The 26063-nt window shown below is 33.6% G+C and overlaps 1 protein-coding gene across 1 annotated transcript in view; it reads right to left on the reverse strand.

The window, feature by feature from the left end:
- Positions 1-25777, reverse strand: part of Meltrin (disintegrin and metalloproteinase domain-containing protein meltrin) — a 265939-nt gene extending 240162 nt beyond the window's left edge. The window contains exon 1 of the mRNA XM_073960859.1: positions 23912-25777. Within this exon, the coding sequence (XP_073816960.1) occupies positions 23912-24137 (226 nt within the window). The 5' untranslated portion in view covers positions 24138-25777. The remainder of the gene's footprint in view (positions 1-23911) is intronic.
- Positions 25778-26063: the final 286 nt, after the last annotated feature.

Consider the following 26063-nt stretch of genomic DNA (forward strand, 5'->3'; position numbering starts at 1 on the left):
TTCCGTTCGAGAGTTATCGTGCGCATCAGCCAGACAGACGGACGGACATGGCTAATTCGACTCCAAATTATCTGAAACGAATTTCGTTCGTGTATTATTTCAGTTATCAGCTTCTGGTTCCTCAGTTCTACAATTTGGACTGGTTGCGTCCATAAAGAATGAGGATACAGGTGAGTGCAAATTTGATGGAAATCGGTGCAGTAGTATTGACAATGTAACACATTTAAGAAAAGACGGGCGTGTTCGGGTCTTTAGGCCCCAAACAAGTACCTAGATTGTAGATTAATCCGTAAATTTTTAAACCGACACATGCGTAATTTTTGCAAATATAGCGTTTTTTAAATATCGCAGAGGGGATTTTAATAAAATATGTAGCCTGTTTTCGGCTCCCAATTTAGTTTTTTATGGAAAGAATATTTCACCACGCCCACTTTGTTCAATTTTCAATTTAATTTTTTTTTTTCAAAAACTGCTGATCCGATTTTCCCTGTACATTCCCTGGCAATTTCAGGAAAATAGGTTCAGTAGTTTTTGGAGAAAAAAATTTAAATTGAAAAAGTGGGCGTGGTAAATTTTTTTCCATAAAAACCTAAGTTGGCTTATGACGGCATTTGATTTTCACTCAAAAAGATATGGCGTTTTTTAAATATGACAAAGGGAAGTACCCCGCCCCCTTCGAAATTCAAGAAAATATGCGTCCTATTTTCACCGGGGCCATCCCTGTACATCAGGGGTGAGCACGCCTGTGTGCTAGAACACAGGCAAATTGGGAAATCGTACTCTTTGTTTTTGTGAACCATGAACAATTAAAAGTTTATGCAATTTTTTATATATATTTTTTAATAATTTGCATTGTGGACGATTTTAGACAACATCAATGTTTAAAAAATGTTGAAACAAGCAATGAAATCAAGAAAAATTAAATATTAATTCTCCCTTAAATTTGCCTCTCTCTCGATTTTGCTCAGCTCTGCTGTAGATTCTCTGAAAATTCTTTGGAAAATCGGGGCAATAGTTTTGTAGATGTAATATATCTTAAAAAGTGGACGTGGTCAAGTCTTTGGGTCCTAAAAAATATGGTAAGGTCAGAGACACAACCACAATTGTTTCCAAACCGATACATTCGTAATTATTGTAAATATAGCATTTTTAATGAAATAGGGTATAGGGGAAGTACCCCGCCCCGTTCGAAATTCTAGAAAATATGTAGCCTATTTTCGCCGGTGTCCATCCCTGTACATTCCATGACAATTTCAGCAAAATCAGTTCAGTAGTTTTTGTAGAAAAGATTAAAATTAAAAATTGAAAAAAGTGGGCGTGGTCAAATCTTCTTTGCATAAAAGCCTATGTTAGGTTATGATAAACATTTCAAAAAAACAAGAATTATCCAAATCGGTCTAGCCGAATTTGATTTTTATTTATGTAGATTTATTTATTCATTTGTTTATTTAATTTAATTTAATACATAATAAAATTAGTCAGAGAACAAACTATATGTATATATAAGTCTAATTTTGTTAGTACTATTGTTCGAATCGTAATGACATAGTTTGAAAATTTACATTCACTAGGTATTTAAATAAAAACTGACTTTAAGTCCCTTTAAAAATATATTACGACATGTTGTTTAATGTAAATTCAATTTAATTAATTGCTGTTATACTACGTAAATTACAATATTATATATTGACATGTTTACTACAAATGCATTGAAGATTTTTTGCTTACTTGAGCAGACACCCAGTTCTACCTCAAAATGTTTTTTCCCCATACTTTTGAAAAATGTCACGATTTCCATGAATTTTAGTTAGTTGTCTGTTTTTTTCTGAATTTGATTGACTTGAATTTTCTTTCTATGACTTCATTTAATTCGATTTGAATTTCAATCATGTTTTTTAAAAACCAGAAAAAAGGCGGACAAGTTGTGGAAAAAAGAAAAAGAAGACGACGACATATTAAATGCCATAACTTCAAATAGTCATACAAAGTATGTTGCATTGCTGTCAATGGGCTGTTTTATTGTACAATTTAGCCCCGAGTCCATAGGCCAAGTAGTGGGTGAAGTTGGTTTTTCTTTACACTATTCATTTGATGCATAGTGTAAAAAACCTCTTTTATGTTCTTCAATTATTTTGACCCAAGTCCAAGTGATGTATTAAGGAATTAGTCAGCCAGCGATGCAGTCAACGAGTCCATCAATCAAGCGTCATCATGATGTATTTATACGAGGGTTAGTTAAGGCGAAAATAGTAGTGATTGATTGGAAGTGTGGATTATTAAAATTAAAAAAATTTTTTAATTTATGAGTAAGAAAATTAAATAAGGGAAATCAAATTTGGAAAAGAAAGTTTTTTATTAAAATGTTTATAGAGATAAAAGCTTTAAGGATTTAACGATTTGATTTTTGCCGTTTTGGGGGATAATATATTTTTTATTAATTATACTCAAACTCGAAAGAAGGTTAAAATAAAGAAATTAAATTTTATGTAAGTTATACTTTCCATAAAATTTTTGTCATTTTAGATTTCCTCCAAACTCTTTGAATATTTAAGTATTTACTATAATTTTGTATAATGTATCTCTATATCTTTATTGATGTAACATACAGACTTATTTCATTCTACACATTCATCTTCAATTAATTGTACAACTATGTGTCATATAAGAATGACAAACAATAACAAGATAAGCCCCATTATTTAACAATTCTAAAATTGTTCATATAAAAATAGCATTGAGGAACATTGTTGCTGCCATAATTGGGTTCTAATTTGCCAAATAATAAACATATAATTTGAAAAGAAAACAACATTATCACCATAATTAAAAAAAACAAATATTTTGTGTTTATAGAATGTCTCGTGTACAGTAGAATCACCACAAACGATATTCACATAATACTTACTTAGCTGGCCCATTACAGAAGATTTTTTCATAGACCGAACTAAGAAAAGATCTCCAATTCTCTCTGTTTAGTGTTTCGCTTTTTGGAATACCGCGCCTTTTCATCTCTTCATCCACTTGTTTGCGCCATCTATTCTTTGGCCTGCCAATTCTGCGTGCACCGCCATGTGGCTCGAATTTATACGCCTTTTTAGCGGGTTCATCATCGCTCATTCTTATTATATGGACTAGCCAACGCAATCGCTGCATCTCAATACGTTTAACTATACTGATGTCGTTGTATAGCAGATACAGCTCGTGGTTCATACGACGTCGATATTCACCGTCAACGCAGATCGGTCCGTAGATCTTTCGAAGAATTTTTCTCTCAAACACGCCAAGCACTGCCTTATCTGGATGTTGAAAAGATCACACGAAAGGCTGTCTCCTTGCCTGAAACCTGAAGATCTTGTGTCAGTTAGAGTCATTTTACAAAGCCGAATGAGCTTTGCGGGGATACCAAATTCAGACATTGCTTGGAATACATTTGAACGTAGCGGTCTGTCGAAGGCTGCTTTATAATCGACAAAAAGGTGGTAGGTGTCGATCTGCACCTCTTGGGTCTTCTCCAGGGTAAATATCTGGTCAAAGGTGGACTTGCCAGGTCTAAAGCAGCATTGGTATGGTCCAATTATCTCGTTGACCATAGGCTTTAGTCGTTCGCACAATATCCCTGACACTATCTTGTAGGCGATAGGGAGAAGACTTATGCCCCTGTAGTTGGAGCATAAAGTCTTATCTCCTTTCTTATTGACGGGACACAGGCTACTTAGGTTCCAATCGTCGGGTACGCGTTCTTCCTGCCATATGGAGCTAACTAGCTGATGCACACACCTTATCAGCGTGTCGCCTCCGGTTTTAAACAGCTCTGCTGGTAGGCCATCAGCTCCTGCTGCCTTATTATTCTTCAGCTGGTTTATTGCTGTCTTTATCTCATCTTGGCCGGGTGGTATACATTCAATACCATCTTCTGGGATTGATTCTGTAGTATCTTCGTCGACTTAGCTACTATTGGATACCAGCAGTTTGGAAAAATGCTCTTTCCATATCCATAACACACTATCTGTATCAGTTACCAGATTACCTTGCTGGTCTCTACAGGATGATGTACCAGTTCCAAAGCCATCAGTCTGATGTTTCCCTATTTTGGTAGAATTTCGGACTTCATTCTGTCTCCTGTACATCTCGATTTGTTCACACTCCCGCTTTTCCATCTCTCGCTTTTTCCTGCGGAAAAGACGTTTCTTCTCTTTCCTTTTCCCCCGATACCTCTATCGTGCGCTACGCGTTGCTACGGATTGTAAAGTAGCCCTATATGCCGCACTTTTCTCTTCGTTAGAAGCACGACACTCCTGGGTCTGGATTCTTGTTCTATGAAAATTTGAAATGAAAAATATTTCTTTATACAATATTTCATTTGACATTTATTTCCTTTATAAAAGTTTTCATTTCAAATTTTTATAGAACAAGAATTGAACCCCTGGTCATACCATGGATTCCTTGGTGGAGGTCTCTTGTATCCAAGTACTGATTTTGCGGCTGTTTGCATGGAGTGGGCAATGCCCAGGTGGCCTTATGAATATCGAGATGCTTAAATCAGGTACTGCTAACTTCAATGTTTCTTGCAGCTGCAAAGTCTATCAGCCTCATACCATTGTCAGATGTTTCACTGTGGAGACTGAATTTCCCATAATAATAATTGATATTCAAGAGTATTTTGTATTAACGGAATGGGAAGAAAAATACTTATTCATTTCATAAATTAAAGTGAATGGGAATTACATACTCGTAAAACGAAAATAATTGTCATGTTTGTACACTCAACTCAATTTCTTTGACTATGATGAATGTATTATAACACTACTGAAATATATAGTAAATTGGCTGTAGTTGTGGGAGAATTTCAGTCATAATCGCCGAAACGTTACAAATACTATAAAAATCTAACGAACGTGTTGCAGGGATTATTGGCGATATTAATTACACCAATTAGGCAACTAAAAGCTAATCTATATATCCAAATAAATGATTTTAAAATATGAATACTCGATATTCGAGTAATTTTTGGTTTATAAAAGTGTTGAGAAAGCTTAAACTTAAGTAGCTTTCTTGCGATCAAATAGAAATCAACAAATTATTTATAATTTCTTATTGATCAACGTCTTGTGGTTTATTTTAATTTTCAAGTTCACTTCATCTAGCGATAAGAATATTGCATTTGCGGTTTCAAATGCAGTAATTAAAATGATGCGATCAGCGCAAAGCCACATCACAATAAGGTCATCACAAATGACATTTAAAGTGTGACACAATTAGGGTTTTTTTATTATGAAACAGTTTCTGAATGTGTCATACTAAAAAAATTAGATACAACAATAGAAAAATTCAAATAGTTTGTTAGCTTAAAAATATGAGAAATATGTTTTTTTAGAAATAATTACCAGTTACCTGTAAGAGAAAGAAATTGAAATTGTGAATTATTAGTAAACAAATATTCATGAAAAAAACATAAAGAATTTAATGAAAGACTATACAAATAAACATACATTCCTTAATTCAGAACAAAAACTTGACCTAAAAAGATGAAGAAAAACTTAACCAAAAATTGCAATATAAGAGGAATGCCAACCTTAGATCTTTACCACACAATTGGTTAATGGGATAATGAGTTGTCATTACTTTGTAATGCATGACTACCCATTTTTTTACTAGACTAAATCGAAGTGTTATTTTACACAAAAAATTCTGCGTATTTTCAAGTTTTATTAAACTTAGATAACATGAGAACTAAGAAAAATTCTGTCCACCAGGATATTAATACACATCCTCAAAATTTCTTAGCAAAAATACTCAAAAAAAAAATACTCATTACAAAACCCCTTACTAACCGATTATTTTAACAATGCTACTAAAATAATTAGTTATAAAAGTAGTTACTATAACTAGCCATGACTACTAATTTTAGTGGCAAAAAATAACCACGGGGTTTTAACGGGGTTTCTTATGAGTATTTTTGCCTTTAATAGAATAGAACAGCACTCATTGCCCTTCGTCTGCTACATCGGTAATGTTTGGCCTGAAAAGGACTTGAGGAGAAATCCGAAAATATAGTCTTCTGACTTTCTCCAAAGCAAAATAATTTGAACTAACCCCACATAAAAACATATCGTTTGATAATTTAAAACAACAAAACTGGGATAAAGCTCCCGAAAATGCTTAAAAACCAAGATACATCGGCTTTATTGAATGAAATAAACTAATTTTCTATAAGAAGATCTAATAATCTTTTTCAGGCTGGAAGGTCCAGGGCTTCCTTTGTTCAAAATCTAACGATCTTCCATAATAAGTTCCATTAAACTTACACCGATGTTACAGAAGAAAATATCCTTAAAAACCATTCACCGTTTTTTTTTTTTGATGAAGACCAAGTAATTTTCTAGAAGAAGGGATCTTGATCTTCATTTAATTGGTCCTCCAGATGACGATTCAGTGAACTTCTTGATGAAGATTGATTGATTTACCAGAAGAAGAACTTTTGCTCTCTCACGAGAAGGTATTTCGATCTTTCAGGAGAACGAACGTAGATTTTCCATAAGAAGCCGAACGATATTAAAGAATAAATCCCATGAATCTTAAAGAAACAGACTCTGAAAGAATTTTCTAAATAACAATCCATGAATCTTCAAGATGAAGATTCGTTGATCTCCCACAAGAAGATCCATCGATCTTACAGAGGAAGATCCCTCATGAATTTTCTGCAAAAATATACCCCGATCTTCTAGTAGAAATCAAGGGATCTTTTTGGAGAAGATCATTGATTGATGTATGATGGAAACGTCGAAAGATCTTCTTCTGGAGGATTAATGGGGACGTTCAAGAAGAAGATCCAATGATCTTACATAGGACGATCCATGAATGATATTCTCCAAAAAGATCCCTTGATTTTCCAGTCGAGGATACTTTGATCATTCAGAAAAATATCCCCCCCCCCCACAAGAAGATCCAACGATCTTACAGAGGAAGATCCATTAACGTTCTTCTCCGAAAAGATCCCTTGATCTTCCAGAAAAAGATCGCTTCATCTTTCAGAAAAAAAAAATCATTGATCTTCAAACAAAACCCCATTAATATTCTAGATGAAGATATATTGATCTTCTAGAAGAAGTTCCAAGGATCTTACAGAAGAAGATCTCCTTCTCTTGATCTTTAAGGAGAAGATCCAACGATCTTACAGGAGAAGATCCAGCGTTCTTACAAAAGAAGATCCATTAATGATCTTCTAGAAAAGGGACACTAAATTTTCCAGTAGAAGATCCCTTGATCTTCCAGATGACGATTCAGTGATCTTCAAGCATAAAAACCATTCATCTTTTAGAAAAAGATATTTAAGTAGAAGATCCCTTGATCTTCCAGAGGGAAAATGCCTAATATTCCACAAGAATATCTAAGGATCTTACAGAAGACGATCCATCAATGATCTTCTTCAAATGATCTTCTTCCAGGGGAAGATCTTCCGATCTTCCGAAGGAAGATATATTTATCTTCCATAATAATAAACATCGATTTTAAAGAAGAAGATCCTTCGATCTTCCACATGAAAATCATTTGATCTTTTCGGAAGAAGATCTCTTAATCTTTCGCAAGAACCATCTTCCAGAGGAAGATATATCAGTCTTCCCATGGATGATCCATGGATCTTCCAGAAGAAAATCCATCGAACTTCGAAAAGAAGATCCTTCGATCTTCTAGCAGAAGGTCCATCGAAAGTCCATGAATTTAGGAAAGTCCATGAATTACGTCATCGTAGAAATTGATATTCCAGAATAATATCCATCGATCTACCAGAAGATGACCAATTGATTCTCCAGATCCAGAAGATCTATCGATTTTCTAGAAGAATATCTAGATACCTTAATATTCAAGAAGAGGGTACGTAAATATTCCACAAGAAGATCCAACGATCGTACAGATTAAGATTCATTATACATTTTCTAGAAAAATATCCGTTGATCTCCTAGAAGAAACCCCATTACTGTTCAATATCATATCGTGATCTTCAAGCAGAACATCCCTTAATCTTCTACCGAAAGATTTCCTTATCTTTCACAAGTAGATGCAACGAACATCTATCAATGATCTTTTAGAAAAATATCCCTTGATTTCCTAGTAGAATATCCCTTAATCTTCCAAAGGCAGATCCCTTTATCATCCACAATAAGATCCTACAATCTTCCAGAGGAAGACCCCATGATCTACCAGTAGAATCTGCCTTAATCTTTCAAAGGCAGATCCCTTTATCATCCACAATAAGATCCTACAATCTTCCAGAGGAAGACCTATCAATGATCTTCTAGAAAAAGATCCCTTGATCTTCAAGAAGAGATCCCTTTAATATTCCAGAAGAAGGTCTATTGATCTTCAAGAAGATATCTTGATCTTTAAGAAGAAGAAGATCCTTCGTCTTCCAAATGAAGATCATTTGATCTTCCAGAAGAAGATCCGAAAATTTTTCACAAGGAGAGGAAGATAATCAATCTTCCAAAGGAAGATCAATGGATCTTCCAGAAGAAAATCTATCAAACTTCCATGAGAAGATCCTTCGATCTTCCAACGGAAGAACCATTTTGAGAAAAGTCCATAGATTCCCTAATCGTAGAAAAATCCTCCGATCTTGTATACGAATTTCATCGATATTCCAGAAGAATATCAATCGATCTACCAGAAAAATACCAATCGGTCCTCTAGAAGAAGATCTATCGATTTTCCAGCATATCTATCGATCTTCCAGAAAAAGACCAATCGATCCTCCAGAAGAGCATCCATCGATCTTCAAGAAGAATATCTATCGATCTTCCAGAACAAAAACAATGAAACCTCCAGATTTAGAAGATCTATCGATTTACTAGAAGAATATCTAGATACCTTTACCTTCTTGAATGATGGTCCCTTAATATTCCACAAGAAAATCCAACGATCTTCCAAAAAAAATCCTTGACCTTCCAGAAAATTCCTTTATCTTCCACAAGAAGATCTATCATTAATTTGCTAGAAAAAGATTTCTTGATCTTCCAGAAGAAATCCCATTAATCTTTCTTGATCGTCAGGAAGATTCCTTAATCTTCCACAGGAATATTACTTATTTTTTTCACAAGCAGATCCAACGATCATACAGAGAAAGATCTTCCTAATAATATCCATCGATCTTCCAGGAAATGACCAATCGATTCTCCGGAAGATAATCTATCGATTTTCTAGAAGAATATCTAGATACTTTGACATTCAAGAAGATAGTCCCTTAATATTCCATAAGAAGATCCAAAGTTCTTCCACAAGAAGATCTAACGATCATCAACAAGAAGATCCAACGATCATCCAGAGAAAGATCTATCATTCTATCAGGGGATGAGGATGTAGATGATAATTTCAGCATCCAGAAGAGAATTTACTGATCTTCCAAAGGAAGACCTATTGATTTTCTAGAAGAAGATTACTCGATTTTCTGAATGGAATATCAGCCAATATTCAATAAGAAGATCGTTTGATTTTCTTGATGAAGACGAATTGATCTTCTTCAAGAAGATGCTTGGATCTTCTGGATGAAGATATATCGATCTTCTAAGGAGGAAAACATCCAACGTTGTTTTATTAAAATATTCATTAATCTTTCACAAGAAATTCCATCAATCTTTTAGAAGAGGATTCTTCTAGCTTCTGGCAGAGATTTATCGACCTTATACAAGAAGATTCTTCCATCTTCATGAAAATCTTTCCATCTACCGGATGAAGATCAATCGATTATACTCTATGAATATCAATCGATCTTCTTGAAAAACATTAATCAATCTTCTTCGAGAATATCCAAGAGACGATCAAGCGATCTTTTAATACGAGAACCGTCAATCCCCACAAAGGACATCTATCTATCTTTTAAAAGAATTTTCATTGTTCTTCATGAAGAAGATCCAGCGATCTACTAATGGAAGATACATCGATCTTGCAGAAGGAGATCCATCGATCTTCCAGATCGTCGATCTTCTAGAAGAATATCAATTGGTCTTTTAGAGAAATATTCATCGACCTTTTAGAAGGTGTGGTATCTCCATCATCTTTTGGAAGTGGAGTCATTGAATTTTTAGCAGATGATACATGTATCTTCTTAAAGAAGAAAACTTCCAAATTATCTACTAAAAGAAAATGCATTGATGACAGATTTTCTAGAAGGAGCTATATTGAACTTATATGTAATGTTCCTCAGACCTTACAGATTAAAATAGTCGATAGTGTAAAATACTGTTTTTGGTATCTTAGAAACAGATTCATATCAAACAGAAGAATCCGATCTTGTAAAATCATATTCCTCAATCTTTTAGAAAAAATGTTCATCGATTTTCTATAAAACGTTCCATCATCATTCAATACTATCACGCAAATGAAGATCAATAATTGACTAAGTCAATTAACAAGTTTTTGCGAACTGCTTTAAATCGAATTGGCTTTTTTAAGCTAATACTTCATTTCCAATGAACACAATTTTGTTCAATACATTCACTTTTGCTTTCGTTTGAAATAACTAACATTTTACCTTTTTTCAAAAAATAATTTAAGAAATCTATACTTCTTCTCAAGTGAAATCTATTTGAATAGGAAGAATAATGTCTTTGATTTCTTTTAGATTTCTATTAAACCTGTTTGCATTTCTTTAAAACAAAAACCGCAAACGTTTTGTGAATAACAAATAAACCTGAAGAGGTGTCAAAAAAAGAAGCAGCCCATTAATGACTTTGTCATGGTGATAAAGAAGTCGTAATAAAATCGACAAAAACAGGCACATTTTAGAAATTTCCCATGACATTTTTTCATTCATGATTTTGTAATAAACAAAAAAAGATAAATTGTTCAAATTTAACTTACATTAAATAATTGGAGCATTACCAAACACAAAAATCAATAAAAACAAAAAACCCCAAAACGTGCAGAAAATCCAAAACCAGAATGATAACAACGTGCCGTCTGACCTACTTGTGAAAAAACGAAGAACACAATAATTCTTTTTTAGCTTCGTTCTTTGTTTTTTGCTTATAAGATTTTGTTTGAAAACAATGAAGAAAAAATATTCACATATATTATCAAACATCAATAAGTCTATTGAGAAAGAAAATTGAAATATTTGAAAGAAAACGAAAGAAAGATGAAAGAATCGTCTTAAAGAAATAGTAAAAGTAAAGCCATTAAATAAAGTTTAACTCAACAAAATTGTGTATATGTATTGTATATAGATGAGTGATGACGATAATGGTCAAGTCAATGAAATGGAAAACTACTTCCATTATTCCCCAAGAGTGTAACAAAAAGCGAAAGTTATTCTTTTGTAATAATAACCACAACCACAACAACAAAAACATTTAAACATTTTAATAATTTAACAAGTCTTAGAAGATTGAAAGAGTGTGTGGTAGGGAGGGCAGGAAGGGGGAAAGGCCACAACTTAAATTGTTTATTAACCATTGTTCGTAAACTTTTTTTGAAAATTAAATATTTTGTGCTTTTTCCAAATTAGTATTTGAGAGGAAGTATTTATTCTGTGGCAGCAGCATAAATTTTGACAAATGTGAATTTAATTAAATCTTTGATAAAGGACTTAAATTCTTGTGGGAATATTTTGATTCGGAAAAGGAAATTGTTTGGAAGATTTAATGAAAATGATTGAAGATTCTTCTCCTGGAAGAAAGACATATGAAAACAATGTTTTGCATGCACAGAGGGAAGGCCAAGTCTACAATGGAATATGAACAATGACTAGTGATATCATAAAGTATTGTTTTCAAGGTAATGGATCGTCGGGGTAAGAATAAGATTGTAGGATTAATTTTTATATGGGGCCAATTAAGTAGGCAACATTCGATGTTGACAAAATATTCGAAATATCCGATATATGGTATGTTCCAGAACCTGCACGATGCTACTATTTTTACTACGATAACATGTTTTCCATTTGTTATCGGAAAAATAGTAAAAATTAGTAGATTCTTGCAGTTGTGGAACATACCAATAATTATTTTATTTGCATGCACAGACAAAAATTTTAACCATTTGATAAAAAAATTCAAAAATCTGATTCATTTTTATGCCAATAAAAGTAATGTTCATATCGTCGATAAAAAATTGTAGTTTTCATTAGAAATTATTTTGATAAAGCAATTCTCATATTAACTAAGAATTTTGTTGAACTTTATTTTTTTCAATCGATAAAATATTTTTCATATTTATATACTGGTTTATCGGTTTTTTAACTTTCATTTCATAAAAAATTTTCACATGTACAACAAGGTTTGTTAAATATCAAAGTAAATATCGATAAACAAATATGTTCATATTTACAATTATTTTGTTGATTTTTTGTTAAATACAAACACAAAAGCCACAAAAAGGTAGATACATACACACAGATTTATAACTGGTGGTGGCTGCTTCTTTTATTGACATGTATAGAAATGCCAAACACAAAAGCAACAACAGATGCTAGGTACATAAACAAGTATTAATCGTAAAAAATAAAAAACAAAATAATAATTTAGCGTAACACTTCAATTTAAATAGATGAAAACAAATAAAACAATTTCAAATATAGAATACAGGAATCTCGTTGAACGCTTCTCGTTAATTGTGAAATAAAAAAATTCTCCTGTTAAATTAAAAATTATCAGCGGCAAATCGGGATCTGGAATAAAATTTAATAAACAGGTACAGAAAATGTCATACCCATGCTTTGACATAAACATAGCAAAGACACACACAAACACAGCACATTGTTGTAGCGGAAAATCTCTCTATGCCATAAAAAGTTATTTTCTCTCGCTCTTGAGAGCGAGAACATGTGACAATCGTTGAAAACTATAACAACAAATATTGGTTAAAAAACTTAAACAAATTTTAATGAATTATTTGTTTGCAATCGTTTATCGGTCGCTTTTTAGTAAAATTTTCATGTTTGATAAATATTTTCCCAATATGTTTGTAATATTTTATCGACATTCGACAAAAATATAGTGATGAAACTTTTAATCAAGATTTTCGGGCTGGCTTTTTTTCTGTGTGTACAACCCGAAGGGATAATGAAAACTTCACTCATATCAATGAGTGCACGCCAATTCATATTGGCTCAATAATATGGGACCTACTTTTTATCGCCGAGTCCGAACGGCATGCTTTTTACTACACCACTTGCTACAGCTGAAAATTTTGATATTCTGGTCGGGGTTTGAGCCGCAGACCTTCTGAGTGCGGACGTACTTACCACTGCACAACGGTGGCTCCCATATTTTTACATCTATATAAATATCAAATATTGGTTCGTTGGTTGGTTCAGGTTAGAACGGCTAGACCGATTTATTTAATAATATTTTTAAATGTTCGTCACAGTCCAACTTAGGTTTTTACGGAAACAAAAATCGAACACGACCCCTTTTTTTAATATGTTAGATCTACAAAACTACTGAACTGATATTCCTGAAATTTTTAGGGAATGTACAGGTTTGCCTTCTGGTGAAAATAGTCTAGATATTATTGCTATGCAGTGTTTTTCAAAAACGCTATATTTGCAAAAGTATTGGTTTTAAAATTAATTTGCGAGACAATGATGGTTGTATTTTCGGAGCCTATTTGGAGCCTAAAGACTCGACCACACCCACTTTTTAAATATGTATCTCATATCTACAAAACAACTGAATGGATTTTCATGAAATTTGCAGACAATGTTCAAAGTTGTCCCATGGCGAAAATAAAAAATATAATTTGATGAATTTCGTAAGAGCTGTGGATCCTCCCGTGCGCCTTATTTATACCCTACACCACACTGTGATAAGGCTTATTATGTAATTGGGCATTAGTTTGTAACATACAAAAGGAAATGAGATAGACCTATAGTTCCCTTTAGGGATCACTATCTGAGTCGACTTACGCATGTCCATCTGTTTGTCCATGTATTTTGGTAAACATGAAAATTGGGGAAGATCATTATACCTTCAGCATTTATGCTAACGAGGGTATATATACACTTTCATACGGGCAAAATGTGCCTCATCGAAATATTGGTTTTAGACCCCAAGTATGTTTGGACGAAATGTGTTTCAGACAATTTCGAGTCGATTGAGCGATGTCCGCCCGTCTGTCTGGCTGCCTGGAGCGCACGATAACTCTCGAACGGAAAAACCGATTCGGTTCAAATTTTGGCTTTCGTAATATTTTGGTCAAACTATTTTAAGTTCGAAGATGGGCTATATCGGTCCACTACTTCCGGTACCTCCCCCACAAAAGTTCGAAAATGTTCGGAAAATGTGTGTACACGATAACTCTTGAAGGGAGTAACCGATTTGGTCCATACTTTGCCCATCGTGAAATGTGTACCATACTTGGATAAGGTTTCAATATGGACCCAATCGGTCCACTCCTTCGGGTACCTCCCACACAAAATTTCGGAAATGATCAGTTTTGGGTCATCTCAAGAATCGGTTTGATTTTTGTTTTAGCAACTTGTATTCACTGCCCCCCATACGACGGTACAAGTTTCATCAGGGGCAAGTCCATATTTCCTGCGAAAATAGCCTGAAAGTTGCAAAAAAAAACTCCTATGACACCGTGTGAGGTGTTTGAAGCGCAAGATAACTCTCGAACGGATCTGCCGACTCGGTCCAAAATTTGGCCTTAGTTGTTTTTTGTCGAAACATAGCCATATCGGTCCACTCCCCCACAAAAGTTCAAAAATGTTCGGAAAATTGTTCGTACGGTAACTCTTGAAGGGAGTGGCCGAATTAGTCCATACTTTACACATCCTAATATTTCTACCAGATATAGATCAGGTTTAAATATGGACTATATTTGTCCACTCCATCCGGTACATCCCATACAAAATTTCGGATAAGTTCACTTTAAGACCTGATATCGAATCACTTTGATTTTTGTTGAAGCAACTTGCATTCTCTGCCTCAATTACGATGGTAAAAGTTTTTTCAGGGGCAAGTCCATACTTCTTGAGCAAACAGCCCGAAGTGTGTAAAAACCCCCTATTGCACCATATGTAGTGGCTGGAGATCCACTTCCATAATGGTCAATGTCGATCCATTCCTTTTAGTATCTCCTCCGCAAAACTTTTGATCTTTAACCCTAATCAACATTTTTGTCGGTTCAAAGGCCCAACATTTTAAAAACCTCCTAAATACATACGTTTTTTGGGAAAAAAATGTTTCAATATACACAGGCTGAGGGTATATCTGTGTCGGCAAAGCCGACTGATATTTTTTTACTTGTTTTTTTTTCGCCAAAGACTCGGTTAAGAATTGGTTCAGATTCGGATATAGCTCCCATATATTTTTTTCTTTTTCGATTTCATTTATTTGATACACCGAACACGCCATTTATGTCCAATTTGAATGCAATTTTATTGAAATTCGGCCCGATTTTATGTATTTGACACACCAAATAAAAAATTTGACATACCTGATGAAATTTGATGGAATTTGGTCTAGAAAAAACTTCGGCAAATGATATTGAAATCGCGGTGGTCGGCCACGACTTTGATCCTTTCCTTACTGGTTTTTAAACGCAATATTTGGAAAAATTTTGGATGTATCGTCTTGAACATAAGTTTGGCATAAACTGGCTGTTACATGTCAGAATATATGTAATTCTTTTGGCAAAAATACCCGACCAAGCCTACTTTTAAAAATGTTATATCTTCAAAACCAGAGCTCCGATTTACAAAGGAGTGATAAATTAGGGGAGGTGGTAAGTTTTTTTTTCGTGCAAGTTTTTAGTGGGGTTGGGGTAAGTTTATTTTTTTGTTGGTGGGAGGGGGCATATTGCTGTTGTTGTTGTATTTTTTGAAACGGTACATATGCAAAATATTTGACCATATCGGTTTGGGCAATAATTTGTGGATACAATCGGTTTGTGTCTCCGACCTTAGGTAAATTTTTGAGCCAAAATACCCAACCATTTTTTAATATGTAATACATATTTCGAAAACTGATGACCACGCACGCTTTTTTCAATTCATCATACTTCCAAAACTACTTAAGCTAATTTCATGAAATTTTCAGGATATGTTCAGGAATTGGCTTCCAAATTTTTTGGATTGGTACCGTCGTAGGAGGCAGGAATTTCTGAGGTGATACGGTACCTTCCCTATTACGAAAAATGATATTGTTACAAATTGCCAATAAAAATTTAAAAATATATACAGTTTGTCAAGTTTGTCAGTTTGTCACACTAAGAAAACCAACACTTTTCATGTATTAATAAGTGAAAAATTACAAATAGTTGTGATAAAAATGTCGGATTTTTGGTACCAGATCATATTACATGTAAACAATGTCTTATAGGTCTCAAGCCGGGAATATCTAAAAAAACAAGACATTTTGTGCGTTTTTTATTTCACCAGGATAGACTGCCATCAATTACAATAAATATTATCTACAGAATAACTCGAGTTTAGACCCATAACCAGGACATAAAAGTGGTTTATTTAACTCAAAATTTATTAAGAGATAAGAGTATTTCATAAAACATTCAAAATGCGAGACTAATATTCCTTAGAAATGTGTGGAGTACAGGTTTCGACAATTTTCAATACCTAATATTGCTGATCCTTGTTAATCCTTATTAAAAAATTCATAAAATGTCATGATTTTAAGTATTTACCGAAAACATGGGGTTTTTTGAAACCTTCATTATATTTTGAAAACATTTATTTGACAACTTGCATTACATGTAAAGTATTATTTGTGGTTATCATTGTTGAAATACATGGGTTCATTTTTTATTTGTACATTTAATCTGATCTTAAACAAGTCGACCAACAAATTTTTGCAAAAAATCCGACATTTTTATCTCAACTATTTGTCATTTTTAACTCATTAATACATGCAAAGTGTTCGTTTTCTTAATGCGAAAACAATTACTTGACAAACTGTATATAAATCTCAATAAGCAGAAGAATTCGACTTTAACATTTTTTTAAAAACAAAATAGAAGTCGTCATCCCAAATAAAAAACGCCAACCCTCCTAATTAGGATAACTATAGGGAATAGGGACGATTGTCAATCCTAGACAGCAGACAAATTCGACAAAGTCCGTTAGAGAAAGGAAAGATTACAGATAAAATCTGTTGATAAAATTAAAATACACCATGAATAACTCGGTTTGACAATAGACCCGAAGAAATGAAGTAGAAAATACATATTTTTCAATTGTAAAGTACAAAAGACAAACAGATTTGTTTTTAGTGGCACCTTATTAAAAACTGCGGACTAACAACGCGAACCCGAGCCTGCTGCTTTTTTTTAATATTTTGCAATTTTCTAAAACTTTAGCAATTTCCCTTACTTTAATGAAATCACAGCCTTGATATGTACATATCTCCTTATCCCACACTTTAAGTTTTCCTAGCATAACAATTATTGTTATGTCTTTTAAAAACTTAGTTAAATTTCGGAAATGTGTAAACTTCAACACTTCAAAACAACCCTAAGAAAAATAAAAACACCCAAAAAACTACCCCAACCGTAAAACAAAATCTAAGTAATTTCAATGAGAAACGATTTTGGACCACTTACAAAAGGGTACTCCACAGGCAGACAAAAATCATCTTCAATTGTTTGGAAAGCCTTCACGTCGTCAATGCTAAAACATAGTTTAATTCGATTTCAGGCAAACAAAAATAAAAACCTGTTATGCTTGCTAAAGGCCTTTTTCGTATTGAACAACAACAACAAACACAATGTGGATGGATGGAAGTGCTTAAGGGGGAACAGAATATCATGGACAAAATGTAGTCTATAAAAGAATTCAATGCAAACACTTGAGTTTGCCAGCCACAAAACGCTCTTTGAACAAACAAACAACGGGGGCAATGAAGAGAAGAGAAATTTCGTTGTATCGGGTGGGTTTTATCTGTTAATACACCAAGGAATTTTTGGAGGAATTTCATAACGTTTCCAGAAAAAAAGGATTTAAACCCTAGGAAATAAATGTCTTTTGAAATGATGAGATTTTGCAAAAGGGGCTTTTATTTATTTCAAACATACATACATATGGATGTTCATTTTAGATTCATTTTCATATGTCTATTGACAAATTGTATTTCCTCAAACATTTCCTTCACACATTTCATTGTTTCTTCTCTGTTCCTCAATCTATTTCCTTATATTACTTTGGGGCTTTGAATTTTCCATTATTTTCATTTCCATTTCTTTTTGTTTGTGGTTGTATGAGAGTAATGTATTGCAAAACTGGTTTAAATATATTTTTTCTTGCTTTTAGTCTTATTTTTAGATCTTATTTTCAAGGTTAATTTAATTCATGTTCAAATCGTTTTTTTTTCGTTTTGGGTGTTGTATGTAGGTATACTTGTCTGTTCTGTCTCATGACATCTTGTTCGTGTGTGGTATATATTGCTGCTGTTAATGAATTTTAATCTGAATGATTTGTTGGGTTCATTTTTCGCATGCATAAAAATTGTTTGCAAAAAAAAACATAGGGTGTGGTAGAGCAAGGTCAGAAATAAACTGCATTAGTTCTGGGTTTGTGATCTCAATTACAGTTGGCGGCATCAACCAAAACAAAAAAATTGATAATGTAAAGAATTTCCTTGGCTTCTATTAATTATAAATTAAATGCATATAAAAAGAGTCTATAGTCGAAGGGGGACGACAATGTTATACCCCACAATTATACTTCTGGACATACTAAATTGATTACAGGTAAAAAAATAATGGGAAAGGAGTAAAAAAACATCCAATTCTGCCTGGTCGGACTTTTAATACCCTCCACCATGAAATATTCTGAACTTATGGAACTTGAACTTATAAGGGATAATTGAATGTTCCTTCACTACACAACTACGTGGTGTACAGATATAATAGAGCTAGACCCACTTTTTATTATGCCGATTGACTTCTCTTCGGATTCTGACAATCGGGAGGGACCGTTCTATGGAGAAGTGGATCTATACCAAAAAAATTCTGGTGGAAAGTTTTATGTTCACAACGAAGACCAAATACCAAATTTTCCGTGAAGCAAAGCGTACATAACTCAAAAAAGAACGCGGACATAACTCCCAACGAATTTTTTCTTAATTTAAAAATTATTATTTTTTGCTTAATTGTGAAATTTATAAATATATTCTATTGATCTGGCAAAGAACCGTTATAAATGTTATAGAAGAAGTTGGAATGAATTATCTCAAACAATGAAAAAACATTCCGATTTTATAAAATTATTTAAAAACGAAATTATGTTTGAATTTGTCAGTAGCAGTTCGGAATAGTTATTAATTATTTAAATTCCTCAATATAGACATGCTAAAGTCTGGAGTATTCCCCCATTGGCTTAACTTCATTATTACTTTCTTTACGGAGAGTAATGTTTACAAAACGCACTGACAGCTTGCAAAATTTACTGATCGCTATCAAAATTATGATTTCATCCCGGCGAAGGGAATTATCAATTGGATTTTCAGTTTTTGAAATGATGATTTTTCTAGTGAAACCCTGAACTCTTTAAGAATCGGGTGTTCTCATGGTAATGAGTTCGGCATTCAAAAAAAAAAATATTTGCAAGCTGACAGCACGATTCAACTAAGAAATCAACGATTTATGTAAGTTGAAATAACATCAACATAGTTACCTGTGAGTGTGTGGTTGGAATTTAAAAATTCCCTTTGCGCTAGAGTTGGGCAATCTAGTTCCCGGAGCATATCGATCTTTCTTGTTCCTTTTCCCAAAAGGAACTAGTTCCAAATAGTTCCGACATCGATATAGTTCAACGAATTTTTCTCTTTCATCGTTCTTTTCATTCAAAATAGTTCCGAGACCGAAATAGTTCAAAGAATCTTTCTCTTTCATCGATCTTTTCGTTCCAAATAGTTTCGAGACCGAAATGTTTTCATTGTTTGGTGGATGAATTGACATAAAAATAAATAAATTGCAGCGAACAAACAGCAACAACGAAAGATCGACGTAGGCGTTAAATTGAAGGAACGAGAAAAACGAAAGGAACTATATGAACTAAAAGAACTATATAAACGCAAGAGCTGGATATAGTTCCAATAGTTCCTTGGAAATAGTTCGTTTCGGAACTACACAACTCTACTTTACGCGTGCCTTCGCTCTTTTTTGTTGGTTTTGTTTTAGGTGAAGATTCAATCATATTATTGCTTAAGTCTTCATCATTATTGGCTTAACTTCATCATTACTTTCTTAAATAACATTGCGTATTCGTTTGTGATCTTTACGCGCGGCACACTTTAGCCCACTACCTTTAACGGGCATTAAAGGCAGTTCCGCAGATGACATCATGGGGAGGTCAGTGTCCATTTGAGATGAAAGAGTGGCCAAGATAAATGCTGGGCTTTGTCGTGTTAAAGTCAATCAATACCGTTGCTTGGTATCATTCATCCCCTACGTAAAATATAAATTTGTATAAAAATCACCCGTTTTTAAAAAAATAATTACAAGACAATTCGGCCAGATTATGAAAGAGGACCGCAAAAAGAAGACACGTGTATCGGGGTTTTGAAAGTTTACGTCGGGAGTGACCTAAATAGGCGTGGCATGTTCTGCCCATTTCTACAGGTTTTGAAATATTCGACATCAGATTCCTTAATATCCTCGCATGTTAGGTAAAAAGTGTCTTTGGCAATATTACTGACAACAATGCGGAGTAAATTTTTATGAACAAATTAACCCTCAGATTAAAATATTCTACAAAATTATTTGTCATAAAATTTGACTATAGGTCCCCGAATACACCAAAACTCTAAACCGTACCTAAACCCCAGGAATCTGCTAAAAGTAAAATCACGTTTTAGGGTTAATGTTGTACTTTTTCTGAGTTTATTAAGTGTTGTCCCACGAAACTTCATTCTAGATAGAAGACGTCAAAGATAAAGGTATTCTCCACCAAATTTCAATATAAATGAAATATATATATATTTTTTGCAATATATATCAAGAAAATTCATACATAAGGTTTGCCAACAAAACACCCAAATATTTTTTGAATAAATTTGTTTTGTTCTTTTTTCGAGTTGATGCATGAAAGTAACGTGGAATTTAGTTCTAGACGAAAGGTGTTAAAAGAAGAAATATTCTACACAAAATTGCATTGTTAGTGCCAGAACAAACTATATATCTAAGTAATATACTTTGTTAAGAAAATGACGTTACAAAATTAGATATTATAGGTAGAAATTATTTGTTAAACTTTTAGACTCTTAATTAAAATTTATTCCATACTGAGTCAAAATCTCCAAAAATACCGCAATTTTTGAGGGTTGTGTCAAAAGAAGAAATGTTCCAAATCAATTTTCGTTATGAGTCTCTGTACAAAAGAATTTTGTAGCTATAATATTTAAGATATCCAGAAGATTTCGCCTTTTATATATGATTTAGGGCCATATTCTACAGTTCTTATTCACATTTTCGTTATCTGCGGTCACAAAATATATTTTATTTATGTTTTTCATAATAAATTCTTTCAGAAAAGTACTCGTATGTGTGCTCCATCCAAACTGTTTTTGAAATATCGATGGTGAATATATAAAGGGAAAATATTGATAACCAATATCGGACTTTGTAAAATTATCTCCCATTGGGAGTTTTATGTCCGTTTTATGTCACGGCACCTAATTCGACCCTCCATATTAAGAGGAGGTATGGGAAGATTTTATCTGGAATAACCCATCTTTGAATTTGATTTAAACTTGAGAGAAATATTAAAATGGGCAAAAGTTGGAACACTGTTTTTGCCTATCTGTTTCGACTGTTATGGTGTCTACCAGCTATTTAGTTGGTCACTGTAGGATTTTTTAGAGCTTTTCTAAAACGATCCTCAAACAGTTCTTAAACTGCACTTATCGCAAAATTTTCAACTTTTATCAGGGAGATACTCAAAGATATTGCCCGATATAGACCTTCTTTAAACTTAAACTTCGTTTGGAAGAAAATTTTTCGATGTGTAAAGTTTTTGCCAAAAAATTATGCTCAACTTGTTAGTTATCGTGCTCATCAAAACAAATTCTCACTTTATTTTTTCACCAAATTATTATACCCTCCACCATAATATGGAGGGTATAATTAAATTTGTCTTTCCGTTTGTAACACATCGAAATATTCATCAAATACCCTATAAAGTATATATATTCTTGATCAGAGTAAAATTCTAAGTCGTTATAACCATGTCTGTCTGTCCGTCTGTTGAAATCAAGATACATCTCGCAATTTTTAAGATAGAGCTTTGCAATTTGGTATAGAAGTTTCTATTACTCCTAGGATGTTTGGTGTTGCAAATGGGCTATATCGGTCCATGTTTTGAAAATGACCCCTATATAACGGTACCACCCGATTTTCGGTATTTTGAAGGTTTTAGCCTCATTATCACACCGAAATGGCTAAAATTTGGTACTAAGTCTTCGTTAGGAGTATAAAACGTTCCCTCAGAAATTTGTCGGTATAGGTCCACACCTTCATATAGCCCCCATAGAATGGTACCTCCCGATTTTATGTATTTTGAAGATTGTAGCCACAATAATCCACCGAAATGGCTGAAATTTGGTATTTAGTCTTCGCTGGGGTACACAATAATCCCCCAGAAACTTGTCGGTGCAGGTCAATGCCTGTACTTCTCGGTACAGGTCCATGCCCCAATAGGACGGTACCTCCCTATTTCCGGTATTTTGAAGGTTGTGACCGCAATATACCACCGAAAAGGCTGGAATTTGGAATTTGGTCTTCCTTTTGGGTATTAAACGTTCCATATGAAATTTGTCGGTATAGCTCCACGCTTTCATTAGCCCCCATAGAACGGTTCCTCCCGATTTTCGGTATTTTGAAGGTTGTGGCCACAGCAACCCACATAAATGGCAGAAATTTGGTGTTTAGTCTTTGTTGGAGTTAAAAGCCTTCCTGACTGAAATTCGTCGGTATATGTCCAACGTTTCAATATACCCTACATAGAACGGTGACTCCCGATTTTCGTAATTCTGAAGATTGTGGCGTCAATATCCCACCGAAAGACTGCAATTTGTTATTTAATCTTCTAAATATTACAAAAGAGAATTATCAGTATAGGTCTGCGGGATCCTATATCTCCCATAGAAGCATACCTCTTGATTTTCGGTATTCTGAAGGTTTTACCGAAATATCGGAAATTTTGTCTTCTTTGAGTCTAAAAATCGTCCGCCAGAAATTTGTAGGTATAGATCGATATTTTGAAGTTTAGCCACATTGTTAAGTCTTCTTCATATACGAAAGGAAACTAGGTAATTGTTCCATTTCACTTCAATACGACTCGTGGTGTAGGATATAACAGGTTCGGCCTGGCCGAACTTAACGTCCTTCTTACTTCTTTTTTAGTTAATTATTTCATATTTTTTATTCGCTAAAAACTATACATATTTATGAAAAAAATCCCCAAAACCCCTATATTACCACATTTTCTACAGAAAACTCTAAAGGAGATCCTAATCTACCTACCCATCCATTTCCCTTCAATCATCTCTTTATCTGCATTTCAATCTCAAGTTTTATCTGTTATAATGTGATTAAGGCAAGGCAATCCTACATTTCTTATCTTATTTTCATAAGACTCATAAATATTTATGTTCTAATAAGACAAGAAAACAAAACAAATACCTACAGACAGACACATAATATTCCAATCCATTTACACTGACAAAAACGGAAAAGAAAATGCATTGAATTCCATTGCAAGAATGGCAATGCAACATTCATTGTGCAAAAAAAAAACACAAATGGAGATCTCCTATAAAGGAATCTGTGTATGTGTGTTTATGTATTGGTGTTATTATCCACGAAGTTCTTTGTTTGGTTGTTTTTTTAACCCCTTTTAAATTTTCTCAAAGAAAAGAAACATAACTCAGATACGAGTATGTAATAATGCCACTTAACTCACCTTTTGACTGTTGGGTATCCGTTTTGACATTTATTGTGGTTGATGTCGCTGTTGTTGGTGGTGTTGCAGCAGCATCCATTGACATTGGCAGACATATGCTGGCAATTGCAAATGCACAAAAGAAGTAAATAAATCCATGTTTTAGAACGGAAACTTGAGACGAGAGTCGACGAAAACAGCAAGGAGGTCGTCGCCGCGGTTCACGATTAAGCCTTAGCAAAGGCATTTTGATAAACAAATGATGCACAAACACACACACTCACTCACAATTGCAAAAATACTAACTTTTTTATTACAGGCTTAGATATTTCCTTTGTTGTTGTTATTCTCGTTTTTATTAACAAAACATATGTTTTGTCTTCGCTGTTTTGATTAACAATTTTTTTTTAGTGCCAAAACATTTGCATTTGTTTACTCAGGAGATAGTGACAATGTTCAGTTAACAGAGAGTGAGAGAAAACATGGAAATAGAATAGCAGGGCTATGTCTGTCATAACAGGAAAGAGTAGTTTAATATGACATCACACTTCCTGTGGTGAAAAATCGGCCGTTGTTTCATCAATACTTGGGAGAGAGTATCCGTTTGTCTGTCATCACAACAGTGGCAACAACAAAAGTACGAAGGAGAACAATTGATATTTGTTGTTTCAATGGCGGCCGCAAAGGGAAAAGGAAATACTGTTCTGCTGTTGCTCTGCCAGGATTGTTGGTTGGTTGATGATGAATAAGCAGCACGATTTGATGTTGTTGTTTTTGTTGCTGTTGATTATTTGGCAAGTCGCAGTCTCAAATGTAAAGCAAAAAAAAAATGCAATTTCAAGGTTACGTTGGAATGCTGCTAGAACAAACAATAACAACAAAAGCCCCAAAAACAATGATTGAAAAACAAATGTGGTAGTTGTTGTTATTCGTATGTTTTATGTGTCTGTCGCCGATGTAGTTGAAAGGGTGTGGTGCAAGCGTGTTGTTGTTTTTAGAATTTTGATTTCAAAATTAGGCAGCTTTTGTTTTTTTTTTTTTGTTTTTTTTTAGAAACTTTTTTCGAGGCCTATTATTTATGCTATGTTGTTGCTATAGAAATGGCTTGCACATACATTCACATTCACACATCATAACATTAACATTAAGCACTGAACTTTTTGTTTTCTTCTTTCTTGAAAGATTTGTTGTTGTTGTTCTGTTGTGGGGAAAAGGGGGACCAGCCTGCCTTTGCTTTGTGAATGATTTCTTATTTTGGCATTTCTTGCTTACAACTCGTTTCACCAGTTTTGTTTTCAGGCGTTCTTTTTTGGCTTTGTGATTTACACCATTATTTTTTTAATTTTATATTTTCGGCCTATTCTTTGCTGTTGGCCAACCAACAATAAACACTTTGTTATTTAGTATTGAATTTATTATCTTCTCTTGATTCTCTTTTGCACAACACAACTCACACTACGCTCAATTATTATTTTTTTCAATAATTTTTTTACGTTACGCACACTTTGTTGTTATTTAGCTACTGCTTCTTCTTCTTGACGATTGCTAGCTTTTTATTTATTATTTTTTTTTTTCGTTAAACTTCGATTATTATGTTAACGAAACAAATAACAAACACTTAATTGCGTACAAGATTTTTATTTTGTATCGTTGTTGTTATTATTATTTTAGCAACTATTTTTCTATTTTCTTAATAATAAATAATAGAAGCGAAAAGCAAACAAAACAGCACTCGCGTAATATTGCTGTAAGTCCGTCTCCGCGTCAAGACAACAAACATTCAATTCAATCAGAAAAATAAATTACACTACAGCTACATTTCTTTCATCGTTATTTCACGCGTTCAATGATTTCGAAAAACGTACTAAAACGCTGCTGTTAATAAACTGAAACCTAGAGAGCGTTGTGTTCTCTCTCTATCCCCCCATCCAACTCATTCAAGTGGTTGTTACAAACCAATGACGCCAAATGAAATAAACACAATGCCGGCGCCTGAACAATAAGAATAATACATTAGTCATATGTTTAGATTAAAAAATAAGAAAATATAATATTTTTTAAAGTAGAAATATAAAAATGTTTTAATTATAATAAATAAATATTCCTTTTTATAAAGGAATTCATTAAGAAATACTTGATTGATAACATAATTATTTCAACCCAATTTGTCGGT

The sequence above is a fragment of the Musca autumnalis genome, unplaced genomic scaffold, assembly GCF_047663935.1.
Source record: "Musca autumnalis isolate F117 unplaced genomic scaffold, ASM4766393v1 scaffold_1, whole genome shotgun sequence".
NCBI lineage: Eukaryota > Metazoa > Arthropoda > Insecta > Diptera > Muscidae > Musca > Musca autumnalis.